General features: G+C 34.9%; 5 protein-coding genes across 5 annotated transcripts; 2 read left to right on the forward strand and 3 right to left on the reverse strand.

Moving 5' to 3' along the window:
• Positions 1-1687: 1687 nt before the first annotated feature.
• Positions 1688-9760, reverse strand: LOC138933888 (putative glutathione-specific gamma-glutamylcyclotransferase 2). Its single transcript, XM_070297041.1, has 4 exons — positions 8427-9760; positions 5797-5832; positions 5414-5676; positions 1688-5041 (listed from the first exon to the last, which is right to left on the reverse strand). Exons 1-4 carry the CDS (start codon positions 8592-8594, stop codon positions 4780-4782), a joined length of 729 nt encoding a protein of 242 aa, XP_070153142.1. The 5' UTR covers positions 8595-9760; the 3' UTR covers positions 1688-4779.
• A 155-nt stretch (positions 9761-9915) lies between these two features.
• LOC138933887 (hsp70-binding protein 1) lies at positions 9916-11876 on the reverse strand. Its single transcript, XM_070297040.1, has 5 exons — positions 11691-11876; positions 11402-11627; positions 10916-11318; positions 10611-10848; positions 9916-10515 (listed from the first exon to the last, which is right to left on the reverse strand). The coding sequence occupies exons 1-5, from the start codon at positions 11732-11734 to the stop codon at positions 10305-10307; spliced, it is 1122 nt and encodes a 373-aa protein (XP_070153141.1). The 5' UTR covers positions 11735-11876; the 3' UTR covers positions 9916-10304.
• A 405-nt stretch (positions 11877-12281) lies between these two features.
• Positions 12282-13668, reverse strand: LOC138934092 (transcription initiation factor TFIID subunit 10). The gene is made up of 3 exons (XM_070297527.1): positions 13131-13668; positions 12920-12984; positions 12282-12786 (listed from the first exon to the last, which is right to left on the reverse strand). The coding sequence occupies exons 1-3, from the start codon at positions 13239-13241 to the stop codon at positions 12585-12587; spliced, it is 378 nt and encodes a 125-aa protein (XP_070153628.1). The 5' UTR covers positions 13242-13668; the 3' UTR covers positions 12282-12584.
• Positions 13669-14051: 383 nt separating this feature from the next.
• On the forward strand, positions 14052-17245 carry Kat2a (K(lysine) acetyltransferase 2A). Its single transcript, XM_070297526.1, has 5 exons — positions 14052-14304; positions 14396-15364; positions 15442-16002; positions 16098-16816; positions 17028-17245. Coding segments are annotated over exons 1-5 (2445 nt in total). The 5' UTR covers positions 14052-14302; the 3' UTR covers positions 17222-17245.
• Positions 17246-17851: 606 nt separating this feature from the next.
• Positions 17852-21519, forward strand: LOC138934371 (histone acetyltransferase KAT2A-like). Its single transcript, XM_070298031.1, has 5 exons — positions 17852-18061; positions 18310-19269; positions 19351-19911; positions 20032-20756; positions 20932-21519. The coding sequence occupies exons 2-5, from the start codon at positions 18311-18313 to the stop codon at positions 21123-21125; spliced, it is 2439 nt and encodes an 812-aa protein (XP_070154132.1). The 5' UTR covers positions 17852-18061; position 18310; the 3' UTR covers positions 21126-21519.
• The last annotated feature ends 50 nt before the right edge of the window (positions 21520-21569 follow it).

Raw genomic sequence — 21569 nt, forward strand, 5'->3', positions numbered from 1 at the left:
CGACAAAAGGTAAGTTAATGCACGGTTTGATTGGTGCATTTACGGTCCACGGGAATCGCAGTATTGTTTCTCGTCGTTGCACGTTTCTCGGGCAAATTTCTCTCGCGAGACGGTGCTCTTGTAACGCGCGAGTTTTATCTACAAAGCAGACGTGGTTACGATCATAATTGTTGGCAAACGCCGTCATTAACGCGTCGCTGTTACATCCTTTCACATTACACACACACACACAATCGCGAGTTAGAAAATAAGTCTTTAAAATAGTCTCGATTTTTAATTGAATGTTTGTATCAAGCGTCTAGATTTAACTTTTACATATGTTGCGTGTGCCTTTAATCTTTTTATAATTATTCGAACAAACCTGTCATATTGAGTGACGCAGTTATTCGCTGTATTTTATAAGACAGAGAGACATTTTTATATGGATCGGTGATGGAAATCTCGTCGCGGTGTAACGTGCCACATTTTACGCTTCTTGGGTCGGCCTTAATGAAGTTTTTGTCGTTGTTACTTTTGCATTTTTATGCGCGATCGGCATTGCCGGATCGTTGATTTGTCAATCGCCGGCAAGCGACTTGAAATCGCGACGTGCGAAACCGATTCGTTCCCGCGTGTAGGACGTTTCTTGCACAGTTGGCCGCACGCGCGAAAGCCCTTGAAGGACCGTGGGTGTCAGTGTGTGTCACCTAATGGCAGTAATCGTCAGATTTGTATCTTGTTGATTTTCTAGATACGCGATACAATACAACAGAGGAATTGAAAAATTTCAATAATTATTGATAAAAGAGTTGATTATAAATTTGGTCGGACACGATTTCTCGAGTTGATCTTTTTCAATTGATCGATGATTATTAGATGAAACAAATGCGTGTTAATCGGGACAGAAGAGTTTAATTATTAGATATTTCGAATTAAATATTTTACAAAGCTTTTTTTGCGAAATTTAATTTCTCGAGTCAGGAATTTAATTTTAAAATTTAATTTCTCGAATCGCAACGGTACGATTATTAATTCCGAGAACTTTCGCGTCCTCCTGCGGATTTTGCCGGGAATTTTTTATAATTTTCGGTGAAAATGTAAAGGAAAGGAGAACAAGAAATTCCTGCTTACACCGTGACGACATACCAGGTCGGATCTGGGGGATCTCCTCGTTATTATTTCAGCGAAACGAAGCGTATACGCCGTACACGCTCGAGTTGGCTCGTGTGCGAGTTGTTAACTTCTTCATGCCGGCCATGTCCAATTTGTTGCATGCAGCGTCTTTCATTCGCTTTTCACAGTAAATATCATTGCAACAAGAGGATGAGCGAAGTGCACGATACATGTCGTTACGTAAATTTCCACGCGATATAATATGCATATACATTGTTTTCGGAAAACGAGCATCATATTTTTTCAAATACATTAATCGAACTTTTTTCAAACGACATTAATGACGTTACACATATAAATACGGAATATTTCATACGTTCCATTCTGTCGACAATAATGTTTTATAACGATTGTCACTTACGATGTAAAAAATTAGTAGAGATTGTAAATATGATATATTACATGTCATAAACACAATTGATATGCATTTTTTTCAAATTTCTCATTCGGAGAGTTAAAAATTATTTTAATACATTTTAATATATTAAAAAAAAAAAAAAAAAAAAAAAAAAAAAAAAAGTTGATATATCTTTTATCAAAAATTTCTCCCTCCTCTCACGATTTCGAGAAAAAATTAAATATGCATTTCTTGTTAGCTTTTAATTAAAGATCCCGATCGATGCCCGTTTGATGTTCTTAATAGAAATTACAGGACAGTGGATGCACTATACTACGGAGTAACGTTATCCCTGAGATACCTGGCTGGTTCTAACGTCACGATGCGTGACGGACACCGGTGTATGTCCATTCTGTAAAGATCCACGCGGGTAAGTCGTTATTTGTTGTTCGAGTCGATTCGAAAACTTCAACTGTGCGCGGCGGATTTCTCTTTATCATAAGAAATCGACGTTCATAACTGAAACAATGTTCGATCTGACGTAATATCGAAGACTTCGGTTATAAAGATTACTGTAATACATTTCTTTGCAAGAATCAAGTGAATCAAAGTCGATTTGATTTAAATTACATATCTTTCTGAATTTCCGGCTTTTATTTCTCATATTTATGAAAAAATAAATATATATATTTATATTTATTTATTTTTTCAAAAATATAAATCAGAATGTATATAAATAATTTATATATATATATATATATAAACAAATTTTTCTCTTATATAGTTATAAAGAATTCATAAAAACTAAACTCGGTTGCTTCAATCAGGATCGCGTGAATCTGTTACGTCGCTATTTATATTTCCGATCACCTATTGATCGAGTAGAAAAATGCATGAGAAGCGTTAAGACGAGCGTTATGTAGACTTTTTTTGTATTACAGAGACGTGTATCTTTTTCTTTTTCTTCTCTCTATAATATCGCGTAATAAGCGTCCTAAACTCGTTCTAAGCCCGACGCCCGTGACTTTCAGACACACGTGAGACTTAAGTCGAGAGGCTAACGGCGTGCAACTGCGTTACGAATGCGACGTGTCCGAAATGTGTCCACTTTTTTTTTAATGAACGATTGGACCCTTTTACTTTAGCAAATACTGGTCCCATACCACGAGTATCATAGCAGATTCGTGTTCATATTTCTTCTTAAAAAGAACATGGTGAAAAAAAGATTATCTCCCTTAATTTATACGATTCTTTTAAATATTCTTGATATGATTCTCTCTAAATCGGTGTGCAAGATTATTCCTCGGTGGTGCCATCCGTTTCTAAAAAAAATAGCCTGACACAAACTTTACATTACGTGGTAATAAAAGCGTTACTCAAATCCTTTGATGTAACGATAAAAAAAAAAACACAAAAAAATGTCTACATTACATAAGTTGATATTTTACTTGCATATTTCGATAGAACGTCGATTACTTTAGAACGTTTCGTTTGATATTATTGAACAATATCAATTACATTAACTACATTAATTGTCGCAGAATATAGTATCGCTTATATGAGCAATCTTCTTTGATCGAATTTTCGGTGACACGTTTTTACAATCGTCGATGAATGCATGGATCTCTACTCGACATAACACACAAATTTGATAACATAATTATAAATATAATATCGCTAATAAAAAGAAGAGATAGGTGAGGGGGGGGGGGGAGGGAGAAGGGTGCGGATACGATTGCTCCGTTAGAATACTGTTATCGAACGCGTATATACTCCAGGAAATTTTCTTCTAAAACTTGAACGTTCGAATTATTACGTAAAGTAATGGTAGCTAAAATGTACGACGCAACGTTCCGTAGAATAAACAGTCTAATATTCATGGAGAGTCTAAGCGGCTGGATGAATGGCTGTTCTATATTACAATGTACCGTTCATAAATTTCTTTCGCTGCGCGAAATTCTTAATTTTTCTAGATAAAATAAAAATATTTTATCATGAATATTCTCTCTCTTTCTTTCTCTTTCTCTGTTCTCTCAAATGGGCACGCAGGTATGCATAAAATTTATTTCTGTCATAGTGACGAAAATAATTTTATAAGGATTTAGAAACCGAATGTGTTAGCTAAGGAAAATATTTTATATCGAAATAAAAATTATGTATATAAGAGTTTTTAAATATAGAAGTAATTTTGGAAAAGTTGTAACAATTTATCTTATTGATAGTAAGATCTATAAGAAAGATCGCTAACATATCAATCGTTGGATGATGCGATTTCCTAACTTGTTGGCGCACGATAAAAAAGTTACGTGTGTATATGCTTTTATTTTATATACACATTGTCTTATTAATAACCTTTTTTCTATAAATTTTATACCGATAAAAAATACTCTCATAGAACGAGAGTGATTCCTATTTATATATCCGTGTAAAACGTGGATATATTTAATATTTTTTTTAAAGATAGAGGGAATTTTTATTATAGAAATATATATTGTACGTTTAATGTGCGTGAAAGAGAGACGCATTCGCGCGTCAATGAATTAATTATATATGTACAAATTATACATTCGCAGTATTAGAATGCTTATAAACACTTAAAAACGAGATACGTATAGTCCTCATACAATATAAAAAACATACTTCACTAATAAACATTTACAAAAATTCTATCTTTGTATATATTTCAGACTTTGGAAAATTTCGATTTTATTTTGTCCACGCACACGTTATCATTCTCACTCTCGTCAAGATAAAAATGAAAAATGTTTTACATTTAAAAAAATAATACGTAGCTGAGAGTAAGTCGGCGTTATAAAATAGGAAGTGGCGAAGTCCGCGATCTCTAAGCGTGCACGTGTCCAGCACGTTGAGCGATACAAGATTAACACAGCCGTCTCATAAACACGTATGATAGAATAGCCTCTAAGAGGAAGACGTATACCGTCGACGAAACTATATTCCCAATGGAATGTGCAGCTGCTTTTTAAATTTATACCAGAGCCGATATATATCTACTACGCGATAAAATAGCGTATTCGTGTTCTTGCGTATCGCTAACGAAAAATTCACATACGTAGCAAAGCTTTCGAGAGCTTCCTTTTACAGGTTTGACTTGTCCAGGATTTTTAACTCGCATTCCTTACGGGAACGTAATCCTGCTACTAGTTTACGCCTTTACCGAAACAGTCATTTGTACTTGAACGTCACGTAAGAAAAGCTGCCGCTTCGCTTCCATTCGCCATAATTGCATGTACATATCTCCGATCGAAAACTTTGCACGACTATATCGACTACATTTTCACGCAACGCAAGCTCTTGGATGGTATCCGCGCGCTGAACTGGAAGGAGTTCTCGCGGGGCGGCCGTTCGTTAGCTTCCGCGCGACCTGCCAATTCCGCGTCCTCGTCGAGATCGATGACGAAGTCGCGATTACCCATCAACGTCGCTAGGCACATGTTCTCTTCCTTTATTCGCGAGCGCACCAGCATCTCCAGCGTGAAAAGGTGCTCGTCGTGCGCCTCCGGCAAGTAACGGTGCATGAAGTCTGCCAACCTGTCACCGGTCAGATGTAAACGCATCGTTTCATTATATTACTTATAGATTAATAAAATATTAGTAAAGAATATATATCGGGCAATATATTAACAGACAAACAAATCTTTTTTTTCTCTTTCTCTTTGAAATAATTCATATTTTGATTAATAAAGATATTTCTCGTAAAATTTCTATCATTATATGAAATAAAAATGCTATTTTAATATGTAATAGCCAAATTGCATTTAATATTAGTTTTCTTTCGCGTTGCTTCGAAAGAATCATTATAATCGAGCAGAGTGTGATACTTGATTCAAATAACAGTCTTCCTCCGTTGCTTGAAAATGGGATAAGGATATAGAGAAGGTTCGTTACACGGACGCCTCTTACCGTAAGAGATACTCGACGTTGTGCCCGCTCGGACCGGAACACTCGGTGATTTGACGGGCTATGGTCTGCAACGACGCCTCACCAAGCCATTGCTCGTTCTTGTTAGTGGCGATATAAATTATCACGGAGAACTGTTTGCCTTCGTTCCGACTGTGAAACGTCGCGATGGTCGTCAGGTATCCTCCAAGAGAGCACTCGCGATTCTCCAGATAGGACAATGCCGCGCTATCCTGAACTTGGAAGGCTCGCCCGTAAACTATTCCCTATCGGCGAAGAAAAGATCTTAATTGCACACGAGATCCCCATAAGAGATTTCCTCAAAGAATTGTGTCATTTATGACAGTTACATCACTAATTACGTTGATATAAATTGCAGTAAGTACCTCTTTATCCTCGATCAATGTGGCGACTCGTCCAGGCTGTAACATAAGAAAGGAATAACATTATTGCATAATATTCGATAAATTAAGTGAGAGATAAAAAAAAAATAAGAATCATATATAATAAATCAAGTTACGAATCCGAAAATCTTGTCGCGATGGAACGAAACTCGTATTCAGAATGATTATGTATTGTATCTTAAAGAGAGAGATATTGCTTTATAAAAAAATGTATATATCGTATTTTAGATTATTATTATATTACTCCTTTTTCTTTTTATTTTCATGTAATATAAATTTGTATAAGCAGAAAATACATATCACGCTCATACGAAACGTCACATCAAACAAAGAGTAATATATAATAACACACATACGGAGCTAATCTTTCTCTTTAAAGATATCGGTTACTACTGGTTTCTAACTGGTTATATATAGAATTTCACGTAATTTATACGTAAGCGGAACGCAAAGCACAAACATTCACTTGGTATAAAGAGTAAATGCTTAAAAAAAAAAAAAAAAAAAAAAAAAAAAAAAAAAAAAAAAATGAAAACATTGTACTTTTAATATTTTATCAGCAAGATTTCCTAGAAATATTTTCAAGTCTCGACAGTCTCTATATGAAACTTATATCTAATAATGAATAAAGACAGTAATTTCCTGTTTTCCGACCACAATTCTATTAGAGAACTCATTTTATCGATCTTTTACGAGCGTGGATAAGCGTCGGCATTTTCTTTTTATTTAATATGCATCAGGATAAAATTCGTTTTTCCAGAAAAATAGATGTTCATGAAATTTCGCTTTGGAGGCACATCTCTTATAAAAAATGTTGTTACGTAATCTTAATATTTCTAGACGATTGTTCTCCGAAAATACTTTTGCACGAAAAAAAGAACAATTCTGTAAATGTCAAAAGTGACGTCTATCCTTTTCATTCCTTGCGTTTGAGAAATTAAAACGGGGGGACGTACGGATAAAATAAATAAAAATAAATAAAGTAACTTTGCGAACGCGTTATTTTAAAATAAAGAGAACACCAAGAAAGGAGATTCACGAGAGCGTTATACATATATATTTGTATTTCGTGTTGCATCTGTACAAATTTCGTCCGCGCATATTTTTTTATCAAAATAATTATTGACAGATTCTTATCGAACCAGGACACGCGTCTATATAAACGATCAATGCGCATAAAAACGTATCTTTTCATGTACGCGTCTGGAATTATGCCAAGTCGGGAAAAGAATGCCACGGCGAGCGACAAAATTAAGATATTAATAGAATATTCGCGCGAATATATAAGTCACGTGATTCGACAGAGAAATCACGCGTGTACACATTTAATACGCGAGAATATGTTATAGATATCGCGCGACTGCATCGCCATCAGCGATAACGCAATAGATACCGTTGAAAGAAGAACATTTAAAAATAATTCAACTCTCGGAAGAAAGAGAAAGAGAGAAAGACATACACGCACCAGTTACTAGTTTTAATTTCTACGCGGTTTAATTAAAAGTCGATATTTAATAATGTAGCGAAATGTAAAATTATGAAATTATCAGTGATAATACGATGATGTGACGTAATGATTAATAAATCAGCGATAAATCAAATATTCTTGCAGACGAGTAGAAAACAGCTGTGAGAGCTCGCCGACCTTGCCTGGACATGATTTAGTCAACCTTAGCCTTATTATCAGTTCCTGTTTGTTTGTTTTTTTAGCGAACGATCAATCGGATTCGAAATATTTTCCTGAAACGAACGCGCAGTCTTACATTAGTTCTAACAAAACAATTCACAATTACATATAATTTTGCTTCTCTTCTGATACCAAGGAAAGAAGTCCACTTTACACATTTCGATTTATAGTTTGTTATATGCAAATTCGTGGAATTAATTTCTGACATTTCCATTAAATTAGCATCATAATAACACATAAAAGAACGTGTTTTTTTTTTTAGCCGGTTACGAATAATTTTCAATCTCCGATTGCAGACGTGATTAGTTTTGTACTAATAACTGTGAAATTCTGTTTGTTATTTTATCGCATTACGATAGGATCATTGCCATACGGATGCTTGCTTTATCCAAAGTCCGCGTACAGCTGTTTCAGTTTTTATTATCACGTAAACTGAAAATGTATGTCGAGTATCAGTATACAATGCCGCCGGAATAATATTGGTAACATCAGTGTATGTAGTGAAAAAATTTTTTTTTAATATATTAAATACTTTCTTTTTCACTAGAAGATTTTTCTCAATATTCGTTTTTATCAAATAATTGATAATTATATAAATACGTTAATCGAGCGGTCGCGCGTTCGAAAAAATGAATTTCATTATTTTTGTCAAAACTTCATATAATCTTTTCGAATAAATCGCTTATACTTCTATTTTAGCGCGCTTCGTAGAAAATTCAAATCCAATTTTATCTAATGGACTCGTTATCTCATTCAATTCGCCTCCTATTGGACCGCGTATATATTCCTAGATAGAGTCAATTCTATTCTATGTGCGTCTCTATTAGAGACAGTCTATTAGACATTAAGTCAGTCATATGCGATAATTGGTAATAATAAAGAGAGAAAAGAACAAGAAATAGAGAAAAATTGAAGGACAATTCACCTTTTCGATCGTGCCACGATGCGTGGTGTTACCTTGCCAGAACCGTCTGTCGAAGCCCTTCACGTATCCAGTCATACTTCTGAGGTACGAAAAACCAGGATGCCAGCAGAGCGATCCATATCCGAATACCCAAAGATTGTTATCGATGTCATCGTGTTCGTTCTCCATTTTCGTGCTCTTTGTTGCAAGAGAGAAGATCGGCCGGCACAATTTTTTCGCGATTCTCGCTTCTCTTTCCTCTGTCTCTTTTTCGCTCCTTGTCTCTTGCCGAATTGACTAATTGCTTCAATTAGCACATCAAATAATATTGTCGGATAATATCTTACAATTCAAAGTTCAACGTTCCGTGATGTCTTATCATACAAGAAAGTACAAATTGGCAAGTATTACTTATCGCGCGGTCGTAAAGTGTATCAAGTTTTTCTAAAAATTTCTTCCGTTTGGAATCATCTTTCGCCTTTTCCGGGATGAAAATTTTCAGCTGAGTTGATTTCGCGTCTTCTCGCGTGCATTGCAAAGTAAATTCTGTCGAAAAGAGAGAGAGAGAGAGAGAGAGAGAGAGAGAGAACGATTTATGCGCTCTGAAAAATTCTCTCAATTGAATGAAATATCAACGATAGACCTCTTCGTCGCTCTTGAGTCGGATCCTTATCGATCAGCGGCAAACCACGTGGTCAAACGTGAAGCTCTCACTCTTGACGCAGATGGTCGTCGAATCGATTCTCGATCATCCGATTAACGCCGATGTATCCGTTCTCTCCAATTTATATGTCTCACGGGGATGCTATTGTAATTCAGTGGTGATCTCCGGTGACTTCAATTTGCGAGATGGCTCGACGTAACGTCGGTCGACGGGTTCTATAGTGATAACGCTCCTCTTTCGCGGTCATTACGGCTGCCGATCATTGCTCCATGGTGGTTGAGCACTCATTGATCTTTCTCTCGATGTTCAGGATTGATCTCGGGTCAATCGGTCGGTCGAGCGCGGGAGATTCGCTCCAAGAAGAAGAACGATCTCCCAGAATCTTCCTTAGGATCTCGAACTCGAACGAGCAGGCGGGATTTTCGAGACATTTGGAGAATTCCAGCAGAGGGACGATCACATGTCGAGATCCGATGAGAACTACCGGCTGACTGCTTGCCGGCTGACGTTCGGTTTAACTAGACCAAACGTCCGCCAAAAAAAGAAAGAGAGGGTAAGAGGGAGATAGAGCACACGATGAACCAGCGAAGAGACCGAGGAAAGTGGTAGAGTACACGCCAACAAAGGTTGTATGGTGGGGATGGATGATGAAACGCGTCGTCCGATTGACGCATCGTGCCCGGATGTACGTGAGCGTACCATTCATCGAATTAATATAGGGAAAAAGGCTAGTTATGTATTATATTAACGGAGTATATCCAGAGAGAAAGAGAGTTAATTCACACACACGCTAATATGTTTTAAAATATATTTACTATTTTTAAAAATTTAGAGTCATATACATATACAAATAATAAATACGAGGCACGAAAGAAGAAAAAGATACGGGAAACGTAAAGTTTCAATTGATTAGTTTAGTCGATCATTGATAGTTAGTTTAATCGGAAATTGATATTTTGTAGATGTGTAGTTCGATTATACAGATTTTTATGGTCCTTTTTTTACGACGTAATATTTTGGTAGATTTGTTTAGTATTTAATGTAGCAATTTTTATTTGTCAGTTATCGCACACACGGTATATATTTCTTAAAATTATAAATTTTCCAAAACTACAGATAAATGTTAAATTTATAAAAGAAAATAATGATAGATACGCGCGCACGCGCGTGGGATAATTTATGAAGTAATATTATAATTTTATTCACAGAGGGAAAGAGTATGATACACAATTTTGTTATCTTTCTTGATTAGTGTCAGGTTCGAAAAACACTTTATCCAGGAGTTCAGAACACATGTCTATCTCGTCCTGATTTTCTACAAGTTTTAATTCCGTCAATAATTGCTCCAAAGTAAATCTTAAACACAACTGTGGACGCCGACATTCCTTCAGTGCCGGCAAAAAATTATCATTTACCATACCATTAAGGACTCTCAATAATTGTTCTCTGCGATAAAAATAATATACCCGATCAAATATATTATCAAGAGTAATATGTCAGAAATCACGATGCTTTGTCTCAAAACGGTATAGGTACATTACCTGACTGTCGACTGTAGATTCATTCTAGCCAACAAACCTGTGGCTTGCTCTATAAATCCCATTTTCACTAAGGTACATTTTATATCGCTCGAGTCGTCCTTACTGCATAAACTGGAGAGCAAAAAAGCAGATTTTATCTGCAACTTCTCCACCGGGCTCTGCATCGCTCGCAAAAGCACCGAGTAACCGTCGTTTGTGTCCATATACTTTAACGACGCCGGATGTCCTCTGACTATACCTGCATTCGAAATATAAATAGGAGATAAAAGTCAAAGAAACAGAGCTTATATTGTTCCGTTACTTACACGATACTGCATACAAAGCTTTTATTCTCGCCAGTTCCGATGGATCTGTATCAATCATGGATAACAGTACAGGAAATACTCCAGCTTCGAGTAGCTTGTCTTGACAAAACGGATTATTCTGCGCTAATTCGGCAATAATATCGGCAATCCGCCATCTGATGGTGCTGTGCGATGAGTTCAGGCATGGTTGAAATATCGCAAAACCTCCGATCTTGTAAAAATCGTTGGCTACGTCGATATTATCGACAAGATCTGCCATTCTCTCCAACGCATTCTCGTATTCGGATGAATCGTCGTCGGCTCGTAGATCGCCAACACTAGACAAGATGCGCACTGCCTTCTGCATCTCTTCTATTACATTCACCGTTAACGACGATAATGCTTCGTTCAAGAACGCTTTTTTCTGCAATACACAGCGCAACGTACAAGCATCAAACAAATTAAAAACCTTAGAGCATCTTAAATTAATTAAATTAAATGTCATACTTCTTCGTCCAAAGGATAGACCGGTGATTTATTCTCCGCATCCTCAGACTGCGCCGCGTCCATGGCGTATTTGAGCAGTCCTTGCAGATTGGTTGGTTGTCTCGGTTGATTCGGTAACGGTTGTGAGACATTATTGGAGGTGGAAGGACCTTCGATTGAAAGCGGTCTCGCACTGCTTTTTGACTGATCCTGCTTGACATTCCTCCCAGATTCACCGCTCTCGGAACTGAGGAGTTATGTTCGTTTGTGTAAAAAGACGCAGTTATAAATTTATGTTACACGCACATACCCGCTCATTTTGATGTTACTCTGTTTAGCTAATGATATGCCCATTAATCGGGTAATCCAACTCGAAATAAACCTCTTTGTGATCAACGTTTCAATTAGTCATCATCCTAAGTGTCGCATCTCTTTATGGGATTTTGTATTTACAATTTACAGCGCTTTTAAGGAAGATGCACGTAAACTTAAGAATATATAGAGCAGCTATCTACACTCTACATTAAAATGTAGGATAAACTCGCACATGCGCAGAGTTGCGTTCTAAAATTTACTGATTGGAGTAGTGTTCGATTAACCAATCAAGACAAAAAGAATAGGATCTGGCCATAGACATAATATATCTAGACCGAGTATTGAGGAGTGGGGGCCAAGATGAACATAGAAAAGGATGAAAGAGAACGGTATGCTACGTGCGAGCGAGAGAGAACGCAAGGGGCACGAAACAGAGTATGTCCTTTTCTACGAGCATCTTTACCCTTACTCCTTAAATAAAGACAAACGCTCGGTCCTAGATATACTATGTCTATGGATCTGACATATCTAAGTAGAAAATATATTTGGTTTTTATCCTGTTTGATATGACTAATGACTTTTTACTACACACACATTACATTTATTAAATACATCCCTAAATCTTTACAAAAACATTAGCAATAATATAGCCAAATGATAAACGTATATACTAATGTCACTAATAAAATATATATAATAGTAACTCTCTTTCAGAACACTATTCATACAGTTTTATTATATATCCAATTCCCTCTCTCACTTAGTTTACGAAAAACTTTTGCGCCCAAATGCAGTTACTTTATATCGGTGCCATCGATATAATGCTTTGTAAAAAAAAAAAACATTCGCAAAATAAACATATTCAATCACACTGATGTTTTCAAATTTTTTAGACAAAATAATGTGGTTTCTTCACTATTATGCCATATTCTGCAACTGCTGGTGTCAAATCTTCCATCGTCAATGTATAACGTCGATCTTTCCCTTTTGTCTTTGCATTTTGATTGGCACCACGCGTTTTGCAGTGTTGCAGCGCATCATTGGCAATCTCCGAGATAAATTTTTGTGCTGCCAGAGATACCAGACGTACTCTAAAATACACATTAATATTGAACAGAATTACTGAATAGGTAATTAGATTTCCAGTTGAAAAGATTCTTATTGAATGAGACAATGGACAAATAACATATAGATATATAAACAGTGTCATATATTTAGTCTTACATTCTGGGATCCGTAGTGTTGAAACCAGCTGTATGCAAGTAATGCTCGCTGATGGCATCAGGTACCTAATATAAACATACAAAATATACAATGCACTTATAATTAATATGTGTCTAAAACAAACATATAAATACAATTTTAGTAACATGCTTTGCACAATATATATCAGAAACATCAGAGGACTTTATTCAACGAAAGAGCAGGTTAATACCGTGGGTGTATAATCTTCTAACTGCAACAGAAAGTCCGATAACGGTTGACCTGCAGTCTTGCTTTCTTCGTTGTAAGCCGATGGCGTTTCCCTTCCAAAATTCTCTGCCATCTCTTCGTAAACAAACCGTGCTTACCGTGCTATGAATTTCTAACCTTTCGTTAAGCGTAAAAATGTATCGTTTTGTTATTCTGCAGTTTGTTTCTCTTAAACTTTATAGATCCTCTTATTGATAGTCTTATTGATGGGTCTTTCAAAGACACAAAATAGTGCTCTTCAACGCCGATAGCACATTGCAGCTTCTTCGTGCTCGACCTGCTTTCAGCGTTTACAAAGGACACGGTATATACTGATACTGTGTGGCACACGCGCGAAGGCGTATTTATAATTCTCATACATCAAATCTCTCTATTCTGAAATCATCGAGATTGAACTCTTCCTTGTTATTTTGAATAATTTTGAAGAATAATTCTTTCTCTTATTATCTCTCTCACTCTCTCTTTTATTATTGCTTCTTCTTCTTCTTCTTTCCTTTATAGATATCTGTCCGTTAATGAAATATTATTTCCCAATTTTCATTTTGTCTGATATGTGATCATGTGATTTCTCTATCTCTCTCACATGGCACATGATGGCGGGAGAGCAGCGCAAGATTGCATTCAAAAATCTATTCATATCGGAGTATAATAGATAAAGAAATCTTTTGTCCTAAGTGATCGATCAAAAATTCTATTTTGACAAATAGATTTTTGAATGCAACTCTAAAGGGGAGAATTGTAGTTTACTAATATAGAACAGCTAATTCAAAATAGTGGAGAATAGCGAGATATCAAGAATAGAGAGAGAGCCAGAATAAAAAAGGACTCTATTGGTAATATAACCTTATGATCTGAAAAGTAAAGATATATGTGTGCTAAGTAAATTCTTTCTAAGTTAAACGTACTCTTCAATCGAAAAAAAAAAAATAATAATAATAATTTAAATCAATAACAGTACCAACAAATTGTAGAAATGTAGCCGTATTATCATGGTATGTAAAAAAATATCGTAATCGGCTAAAATATTGTTATTGAATATTCGAATTAATGAACAACATGGGGAATAAAAGCATAATTAACTTGATTTGTGGTGAATTGCAATTGAATTAATTCATATTGTGGGAGAAGCTTTTGATGTAAGTAGATATTATTTACTGAAAAAATTATCTGTATGTAATTGTAGCTTTGTTTTCGATATAATATAAAATGTTATAACAATTTTTCTAGGATGGCATCTGAGGATATCAATCAACAAACAATGGCAGCTTCTTCGGAAGAAACTGGACAAACTGTTACTAGTACATTACAACAGGAAAATAATGTTAGAGATTCAAATTCCAATAAATTGCAAAGTCATGGAAGTAGACAAAATAATATCCAGAGGATACAACAACGTAAGCAGCAAATGTACAATTGGCCACAAACCAAAAAATTATTGAAACTTGCAAGTTACAGCGCTTGTCAAGTAGAAGATTGCAAATGTAACAGCTGGAAAAATGCACAACCGATTACAAAGTCACAGAAAGGCGAGACACAGCAGCCTGTTATAAACTTTTTTGATCCATGCAAGATGTGTACTCATACTTTAGAAAATCATATTAAGCATCTATCTGTACAGTCTGATGATGAAATCAATAGATTATTAGGAATGGCTATTGATGCAGACAATATTTTTATGAGTATACACAGAGAAGAAGATATCGATACTAGGAAGGTATATTTTCATTTATATAAATTATTGAGGAGAAGTATTTTGTCTATGATAAAAGCAACTGCAGAAGGCCCGTTAGGACATCCGCCGTTCGAAAAACCTAGTATAGCAAAGGCAGTGATGAATTTTGTTTTATTTAAATTCAGTCATTTGCCCCCAAGAGAATGGCAAGTAATGTGTGACATGGCAAAAATGTTTCTGCAATGTCTGAATTGTTGGAATTTTGAATCATCCAGTGCTAAACGAACAAGTGTTTTGGATGTAAACCCCGCTTACAGAATTAATTATACCCGCTGGCTTATGTTTTGCTATGTACCTACGTTTTGTGATTCTTTACCTCATCACGATACTCCTGTGATATTTGGAAAGACTTTGTTACAAGCTGTATTCAAACCACTTTGTAGAGAATTAATGGATAAGTGTCATAACGAGAGAGATAAAATAACGCCAGAGAAGAGAGTTTTACTTTTAACTCATTTTCCTAAGTATGTCTTAAATTTTTCTCTTTGTATATTACTGTATTATTAATAGAACAGCTGCTACATAATTATAAATATTTAAGGTTTCTTTCAATGCTAAAAGTAGAAATTTATAATAATCAATCACCTATGTGGGACCCCGAGTTTAAACAAGCACCGCCTTCTCATTTGCAAGCTGCATTGGAATCAAAGGGACATCAAGCGAGAAAGACAGGAGAATTTGAAAGAGTCACTGTGACACCAAATGAAAAGGATAATTATACTACAATCAATATTAGTCCTGGAATACGAAAGCTTTCCGAAAAGCGTTCTTATTCCGAAGGACGGCATGATGCAAAAAAACGAAAAGGCGAGGAGGCTTTTGAGGATCTACCTGACGAGACTATTGTTGAAATTGTTGCGACTATTAATGACCCCAATTATATGTGCGGTCCTGATGCGGTCTTTCCACCAGACGGTCCACGGGATGAAACTGCTAAAAATGAAGAAAGTGAGAAAATCATAGAATTTCACATTGTTGGAAACAGTCTCACGCAACCTGTATCTAAGCAAACCATGCTTTGGCTGATAGGATTACATAACGTATTCAGCCATCAATTGGTCAGAATGCCAAAAGAATATATATCTCAATTTGTTTTTGATCCGTGAGTATATCTTATTTAAAATATCAGTAATGTGTCAATTAATTTATCGCATAACAAGTTATCTTTAGCAATAATATATTATTTATTATACATAGAAAGCATAAAACACTGGCTCTGATAAAGGGCGGCCGTCCAATCGGTGGTATTTGTTTTCGCATGTTTCCTACTCAGGGCTTCACCGAGATAGTGTTCTGCGCTGTTACAAGTCAAGAGCAAGTAAAAGGATACGGGACGCATTTGATGAACATGTTGAAAGATTATCATATAAAAAACAATATAGTGCATTTTCTTACATTTGCGGATGAGTTTGCCATTGGATACTTTAAAAAACAAGGATTTAGCAAAGATATAAAATTACCGAAATCGATGTATCAAGGATATATCAAAGATTATGAAAGAGCGACATTAATGCACTGTGAATTAAATGCTAAAATCGTATATACCGAATTTACATCAGTTCTAAGAAAACAAAAAGAGATCGTCAAGAAATTAATTTATCAGAGGCAACAGGAAATACAAAAGATTCACCCTGGCTTAACATGCTTCAAAGAAGGTGTGAGAGGCATTCCCGTAGAATCCATTCCGGGAATTCGGGAAACCGGATGGAAGAGTTATGCGCAAGCGAGAACGAGAGGTCTGGCGAAAGGAACTCAAAGTTCAGAAGTGGATTGCATTGATATGTCAGACTCTCTATATAATGCTTTGAATAATGTTTTAAATAGTGTAAAGAATCATAGTACAGCTTGGCCGTTCTTGGAACCTGTAGATAAGGATGATGTTCCAGATTATTATGATCATATAAAATATCCTATGGGTGAGAAATCTTTTCCAAAAAAAATTTTTAGTTTTAAGATGGCAAAAACTTTCTAATAATAAAATAATAAAAAATATAATGATAAAACAATAAAATTTAAAATTGCAATAAATAATAAAATAGTAATAAATAAATAAATATATATATATATATATATATATATATATATATATATATATATATATATAATATATGATTCTTCATATTGCAGACCTCAAGACTATGGAAGAACGTTTAAAATCTAGATACTATGTAACTAGAAGATTATTTATAGCAGACATGACACGAATTTTTACAAATTGTAGATTGTATAATAGTCTCGATACTGATTATTATCGCTGCGCCAATGCTCTGGAAAAATATTTTCAAACACGTATGAAAGAAATTGGTCTATGGGATAAGTAAAATCTTCTCAAATACATCTTCTCTTGTGTGATATAATATAAGAAAATAAAAATACGATAAATATGTATATTTGTCTATATTATTTCTTTATTACTTTTAAGCACACAAATATGCAGTTTTCATATAGCCCTTAACTGTATTATAAAATAGTATTTGAAGGAATACTCATAAAAGAGCTATGAAAAAAATAAAAATCAATAAAATATTACATATTTTTATTGATTTTTAATTATTTTCATAGCTTTATATGTTTTCCGTATTTTTAAATTTATGAAAAATGATGAGATGAAGGTATATGTGGATTTCAAAGTTTAATGATTTATTTCCCATATGCGTATATCTTATATCTCTCCATAAGAACCGCGTTTTATTTAGACACACATGCGCTCATAAGATGACAAATATTATATCTTGGGGTAGATACCTTGATTATAAAAAACAAATTAGAGATTTACAATATATATGGTTAAAAGTGAAGAATCTTTTAAATGGATCATTTTTTGCTACGTTAAAGCGCCCTATGTGCAAAAGGTATCATTCTAGGTCTGTTCGTATAGCTCGCGCTCCGTAAAAATCTCTGCATTTAAAGCGAGATAAATATATATTTTGGTGTTAAAGAGAGAAAGAGAAAGCGAAAAGTCTGATTGCAGAGGGTGCGCGCAACACGAACAGACTTGTGTGCAGAGATACAGACATGGGGGAGGGAGATGCACTTGGAGAGATGCAATTTATATAACCTAATCTGTCAAAAATTTGTGTTCCACATCAACAATACAATAATACACATAATTTATAATTCATAATTCACAATATCATAGAAAATGTGCTGATCGTAATAAAGTAAGAATCCTACATATGTCATAATTGTTTAAACCAAAATATTATGAAATACTCGGCCAACAATATATCATCGGGAATAAAAATAATTTTGTTTACGTTCGAGAATTGAGATCTAATTTGCTTATATTGTAGAAGCTATTAACGTCAATTAATATATGTATTAATTTATTTCAAAAAATTATAATGTTCGCTTGATTTATGTATAACTACTTTTTCACAGTATAATATGTTGTAATATTTTTTTTAAGAATGGCATCCGAAGATATCAAATCTCAAACGATACTAACTTCTTCGGAAGAGACTGGCCAATCTATTACTAGTGCTTTGCAACAGGAAAGTAAGGATTCAAATTCAACTAATAAGCCACAGAATCAAGCAAATCGACAAAACAACCTTCAGAGGATACAACAGCGCAAGCAACAAATGTACAATTGGCCACAAGTTAAGAAATTATTGAAACTTGCAAATTATAGTGCTTGTCAAGCAGAGGATTGCAAATGTAATGGCTGGAAAAATGCGCAACTGATTACGAAGTCACAAAAAGGCGAGACACAGCAGCCCGTTATAAACTTTTATGATCCATGCAAGATGTGTACTCATACTTTAGAAAATCATATCAAACACCTACCGGTGCAGTCTGATGAAGAAATCAATAGATTATTGGGAATGGCTATTGATGCAGACAATATTTTCATGAGCATACATAGAGAAGGAGATTCCGATACTAAGAAAGTATATTTTTTTTTATATAAAATATTGAGAAGATGTATTTTGTCTATGACAAAACCGACTGCAGAAGGCGCGTTGGGACATCCGCCGTTCGAAAGACCAAACATAGCAAAGGCAGTTATGAATTTTGTTTTATATAAATTCAGTCATTTGCCTCCGAGGGAATGGCAAGTAATGTGCGATATGGCGAAAATGTTTCTGCATTGTTTGAATTATTGGAATTTCGAAGCACCCAGTGCCAGACGAAATGCGGATGATGTCAATACTTATAGAATTAATTACACTCATTGGCTTGTCTTCTGCCATGTGCCTGCATTCTGCGATTCGTTGCCGCATCATGATACTCCACTAGTTTTTGGAAAGACTCTGCTACAAGCTGTATTTAGATCAGTTTGTAAACAATTAATGGATAAATGTCACACTGAAATAGAAAAAATAGCGGCGGAGAAAAGAGTTTTACTTTTAACACATTTTCCCAAGTATGTGTTCTACGTTTCTTTTTTCTTTCTTATGTTCATATCTTTTGTATACCAACTGAGTTACAATCTTTTATATTCAAGGTTTCTTTCATTGTTGGAAAAAGAGATTTATTCTAATCATTCACCTATTTGGGATCCTGAATTTAAACCATCGCCACCGTCTCATCTTCAATCTGCTGCCTTGGAATCAAAACATCAGACAAGAAAACCGGGAGAATTTGAGAAAGTTACTGTAACTCCGAATCAAAAAGATAATTTTACAACAATAAATATCAGTCCTGGAGCGAAAAAAATTCAGGAGAAACGTCCTAATAGCGAAGTCCGCCTTGACACAAAGAGGCGAAAGAATGAAGAGGCTTTCGAGGATTTGCCAGATGAGACTATTGCCGAAATTGTTGCATCTATTAATGACACTAATTATATATCCGGTTCTGACGCGGTGTTTCCACCGGACCTCCCGCGAGACGAAACTGCTAAAAATGAAGAAAGTAAAAAGATAATAGAATTTCATGTAGTTGGAAATAGCCTTACACGACCAGTATCTAAGCAAACTATGCTCTGGCTGATAGGATTACAAGATATATTTAGCCATCAATTACCTGAAACGTTCAAAGAATATATTACTCAACTTGTTTTTGATCCGTGAGTAATGTATAAATATATAATATGTACATAAAATAAATATTAGAGTCTAATGTTAATATATTAAATAAATTTATATAGTCACATTCATAGTAATAGAATGTATCTTTTATCTTATAGAAAGCACAAAACACTAGCCTTGATAAAGGACGGTCGACCAATTGGCGGTATCTGTTTCTGTATGTTTCCAAGTCAAGGTTTCACCGAAATAGTGTTCTGTGCTGTCACGAGTCACGAACAAGTAAAAGGATACGGGACGCATTTGATGAATATGTTAAAAGATTATCATATCAAAAACAACATACTGCATTTTCTCACATTCGCAGACGATTTCGCTATTGGATATTTTAAAAAGCAGGGATTTAGCAAAGACATAAAACTGCCGAAATCGGTACACCAGGGATACATTAAATATTACGTAAAAGCGACATTGATGCATTGTGAACTGAACCCAAAGATTGTGTATACCGAATTCACAGCGGTTATCAGAAAGCAGAAGGAAATTTTAAAGAAATTAATTCATCAGAGGCAACAGGAAATACAGAAAGCGCATCCAGGTTTGACATGTTTTAAAGAAGGCGTAAGGGCAATCCCTATCGAATCTATTCCGGGTATTCATGAAACTGGATGGAAAAGTTCCACTCAAACTAGAACGAGAGCTGTGACGAAAGGAGCGCAAGATCCGGAACTGATAGACACAAGCCTAGATATGCCAGATAACCTATATAATACATTAAATAGTGTTTTGAACAGTGTGAAGAAGCACAATACAGCATGGCCTTTCCTGAAACCCGTAGATAAAAACGATGTTCCAGATTATTATGATCATATAATATATCCTATGGGTGAGCACAAGAAAAGTGTTTGTACATTTAACTGACTTACAATTAGAATTGCATATATTGCCTTTGTATGACTTAGAATTGCATATATTGCCTTATGACTGTATAATTACGAAGAAAAGTCATTTGAGTATAACAAATGCGCAAAGAGATAAAAATATATTTATTCTTGTTACAGATCTCAAAACCATGCAAGATCGTTTGAATGCTGGGTACTACGTAATTAAGAGATTATTTATAGCGGACATGTTACGGATCTTCACTAACTGCAGATTATACAATAGTCCCGACACTGAATATTACCGATGTGCCAATGCCTTGGAGAAACACTTTCAAACGCGTATGAAAGAAGTCGGTCTCTGGGATAAGTAAAACTTTTAATAATGTTGTGATATATATACATAATGATAATATGTTGACAGTTGAAACTTCTTAACTTATTCTTACTACAAAGTCTACTTGCTTTATAAAGAAAATCCATATTGGGAAATGTACACTGCTTTTTGTGCAGTATATTTGTATTAAAACTATATATATATATATATTCTCTGGTGTGTGAGTCGGTGCGTTCGCCGGAATAATCAAACCGAAGAAAAAAATTCTAGAAATTTTTACTTTTTTCTTTTTCACTAAATTTGACAATGAATTTGACTGATGAATCAATTTAAACATGAGAATTTAAATATCATAATTGAAATGAAGCATTTTTCCCAACTAATTTTTGAAAATTATTGTGTTTCACAGTTATAAACATTTTACAATACGAATCATTACAATTATTTACAATTATAATTTATTATAAATTATTTACATTTT

Source organism: Polyergus mexicanus, unplaced genomic scaffold, assembly GCF_030449975.1.
Source record: "Polyergus mexicanus isolate NDT 795.1 unplaced genomic scaffold, iyPolMexi1.0 SCAF_6, whole genome shotgun sequence".
Classification (NCBI taxonomy): domain Eukaryota; kingdom Metazoa; phylum Arthropoda; class Insecta; order Hymenoptera; family Formicidae; genus Polyergus; species Polyergus mexicanus.

What these genes read in the sequence shown, in the direction of transcription:
- LOC138933888 (XM_070297041.1), bottom strand. Translation starts at nt 8,594, where the DNA reads ATGGAGAACGAACACGATGACATCGATAACAATCTTTGGGTATTCGGA. An exon ending in ATCGTGGCACGATCGAAAAG is followed by an intron (nt 5,833 to 8,426) that starts GTGAATTGTCCT and finishes CTTATGTTACAG; the next exon opens with CCTGGACGAGTCGCCACATT. An exon ending in AACGTCGAGTATCTCTTACG is followed by an intron (nt 5,042 to 5,413) that starts GTAAGAGGCGTC and finishes GACCGGTGACAG; the next exon opens with GTTGGCAGACTTCATGCACC.
- LOC138933887 (XM_070297040.1), bottom strand. Translation starts at nt 11,734, where the DNA reads ATGGGCATATCATTAGCTAAACAGAGTAACATCAAAATGAGCGG. An exon ending in AGTAACATCAAAATGAGCGG is followed by an intron (nt 11,628 to 11,690) that starts GTATGTGCGTGT and finishes ATAACTCCTCAG; the next exon opens with TTCCGAGAGCGGTGAATCTG. An exon ending in AGCTTTGTATGCAGTATCGT is followed by an intron (nt 10,849 to 10,915) that starts GTAAGTAACGGA and finishes TTTCGAATGCAG; the next exon opens with GTATAGTCAGAGGACATCCG.
- LOC138934092 (XM_070297527.1), bottom strand. Translation starts at nt 13,241, where the DNA reads ATGGCAGAGAATTTTGGAAGGGAAACGCCATCGGCTTACAACGAAGAA. An exon ending in TAGAAGATTATACACCCACG is followed by an intron (nt 12,985 to 13,130) that starts GTATTAACCTGC and finishes TGTTTATATTAG; the next exon opens with GTACCTGATGCCATCAGCGA. An exon ending in AACACTACGGATCCCAGAAT is followed by an intron (nt 12,787 to 12,919) that starts GTAAGACTAAAT and finishes TGTGTATTTTAG; the next exon opens with AGTACGTCTGGTATCTCTGG.
- Kat2a (XM_070297526.1), top strand. An exon ending in TCTCAATTTGTTTTTGATCC is followed by an intron (nt 16,003 to 16,097) that starts GTGAGTATATCT and finishes TATTATACATAG; the next exon opens with AAAGCATAAAACACTGGCTC. An exon ending in TCATATAAAATATCCTATGG is followed by an intron (nt 16,817 to 17,027) that starts GTGAGAAATCTT and finishes TTCATATTGCAG; the next exon opens with ACCTCAAGACTATGGAAGAA.
- LOC138934371 (XM_070298031.1), top strand. Translation starts at nt 18,311, where the DNA reads ATGGCATCCGAAGATATCAAATCTCAAACGATACTAACTTCTTCGGAA. An exon ending in ACTCAACTTGTTTTTGATCC is followed by an intron (nt 19,912 to 20,031) that starts GTGAGTAATGTA and finishes TTTATCTTATAG; the next exon opens with AAAGCACAAAACACTAGCCT. An exon ending in TCATATAATATATCCTATGG is followed by an intron (nt 20,757 to 20,931) that starts GTGAGCACAAGA and finishes TTCTTGTTACAG; the next exon opens with ATCTCAAAACCATGCAAGAT.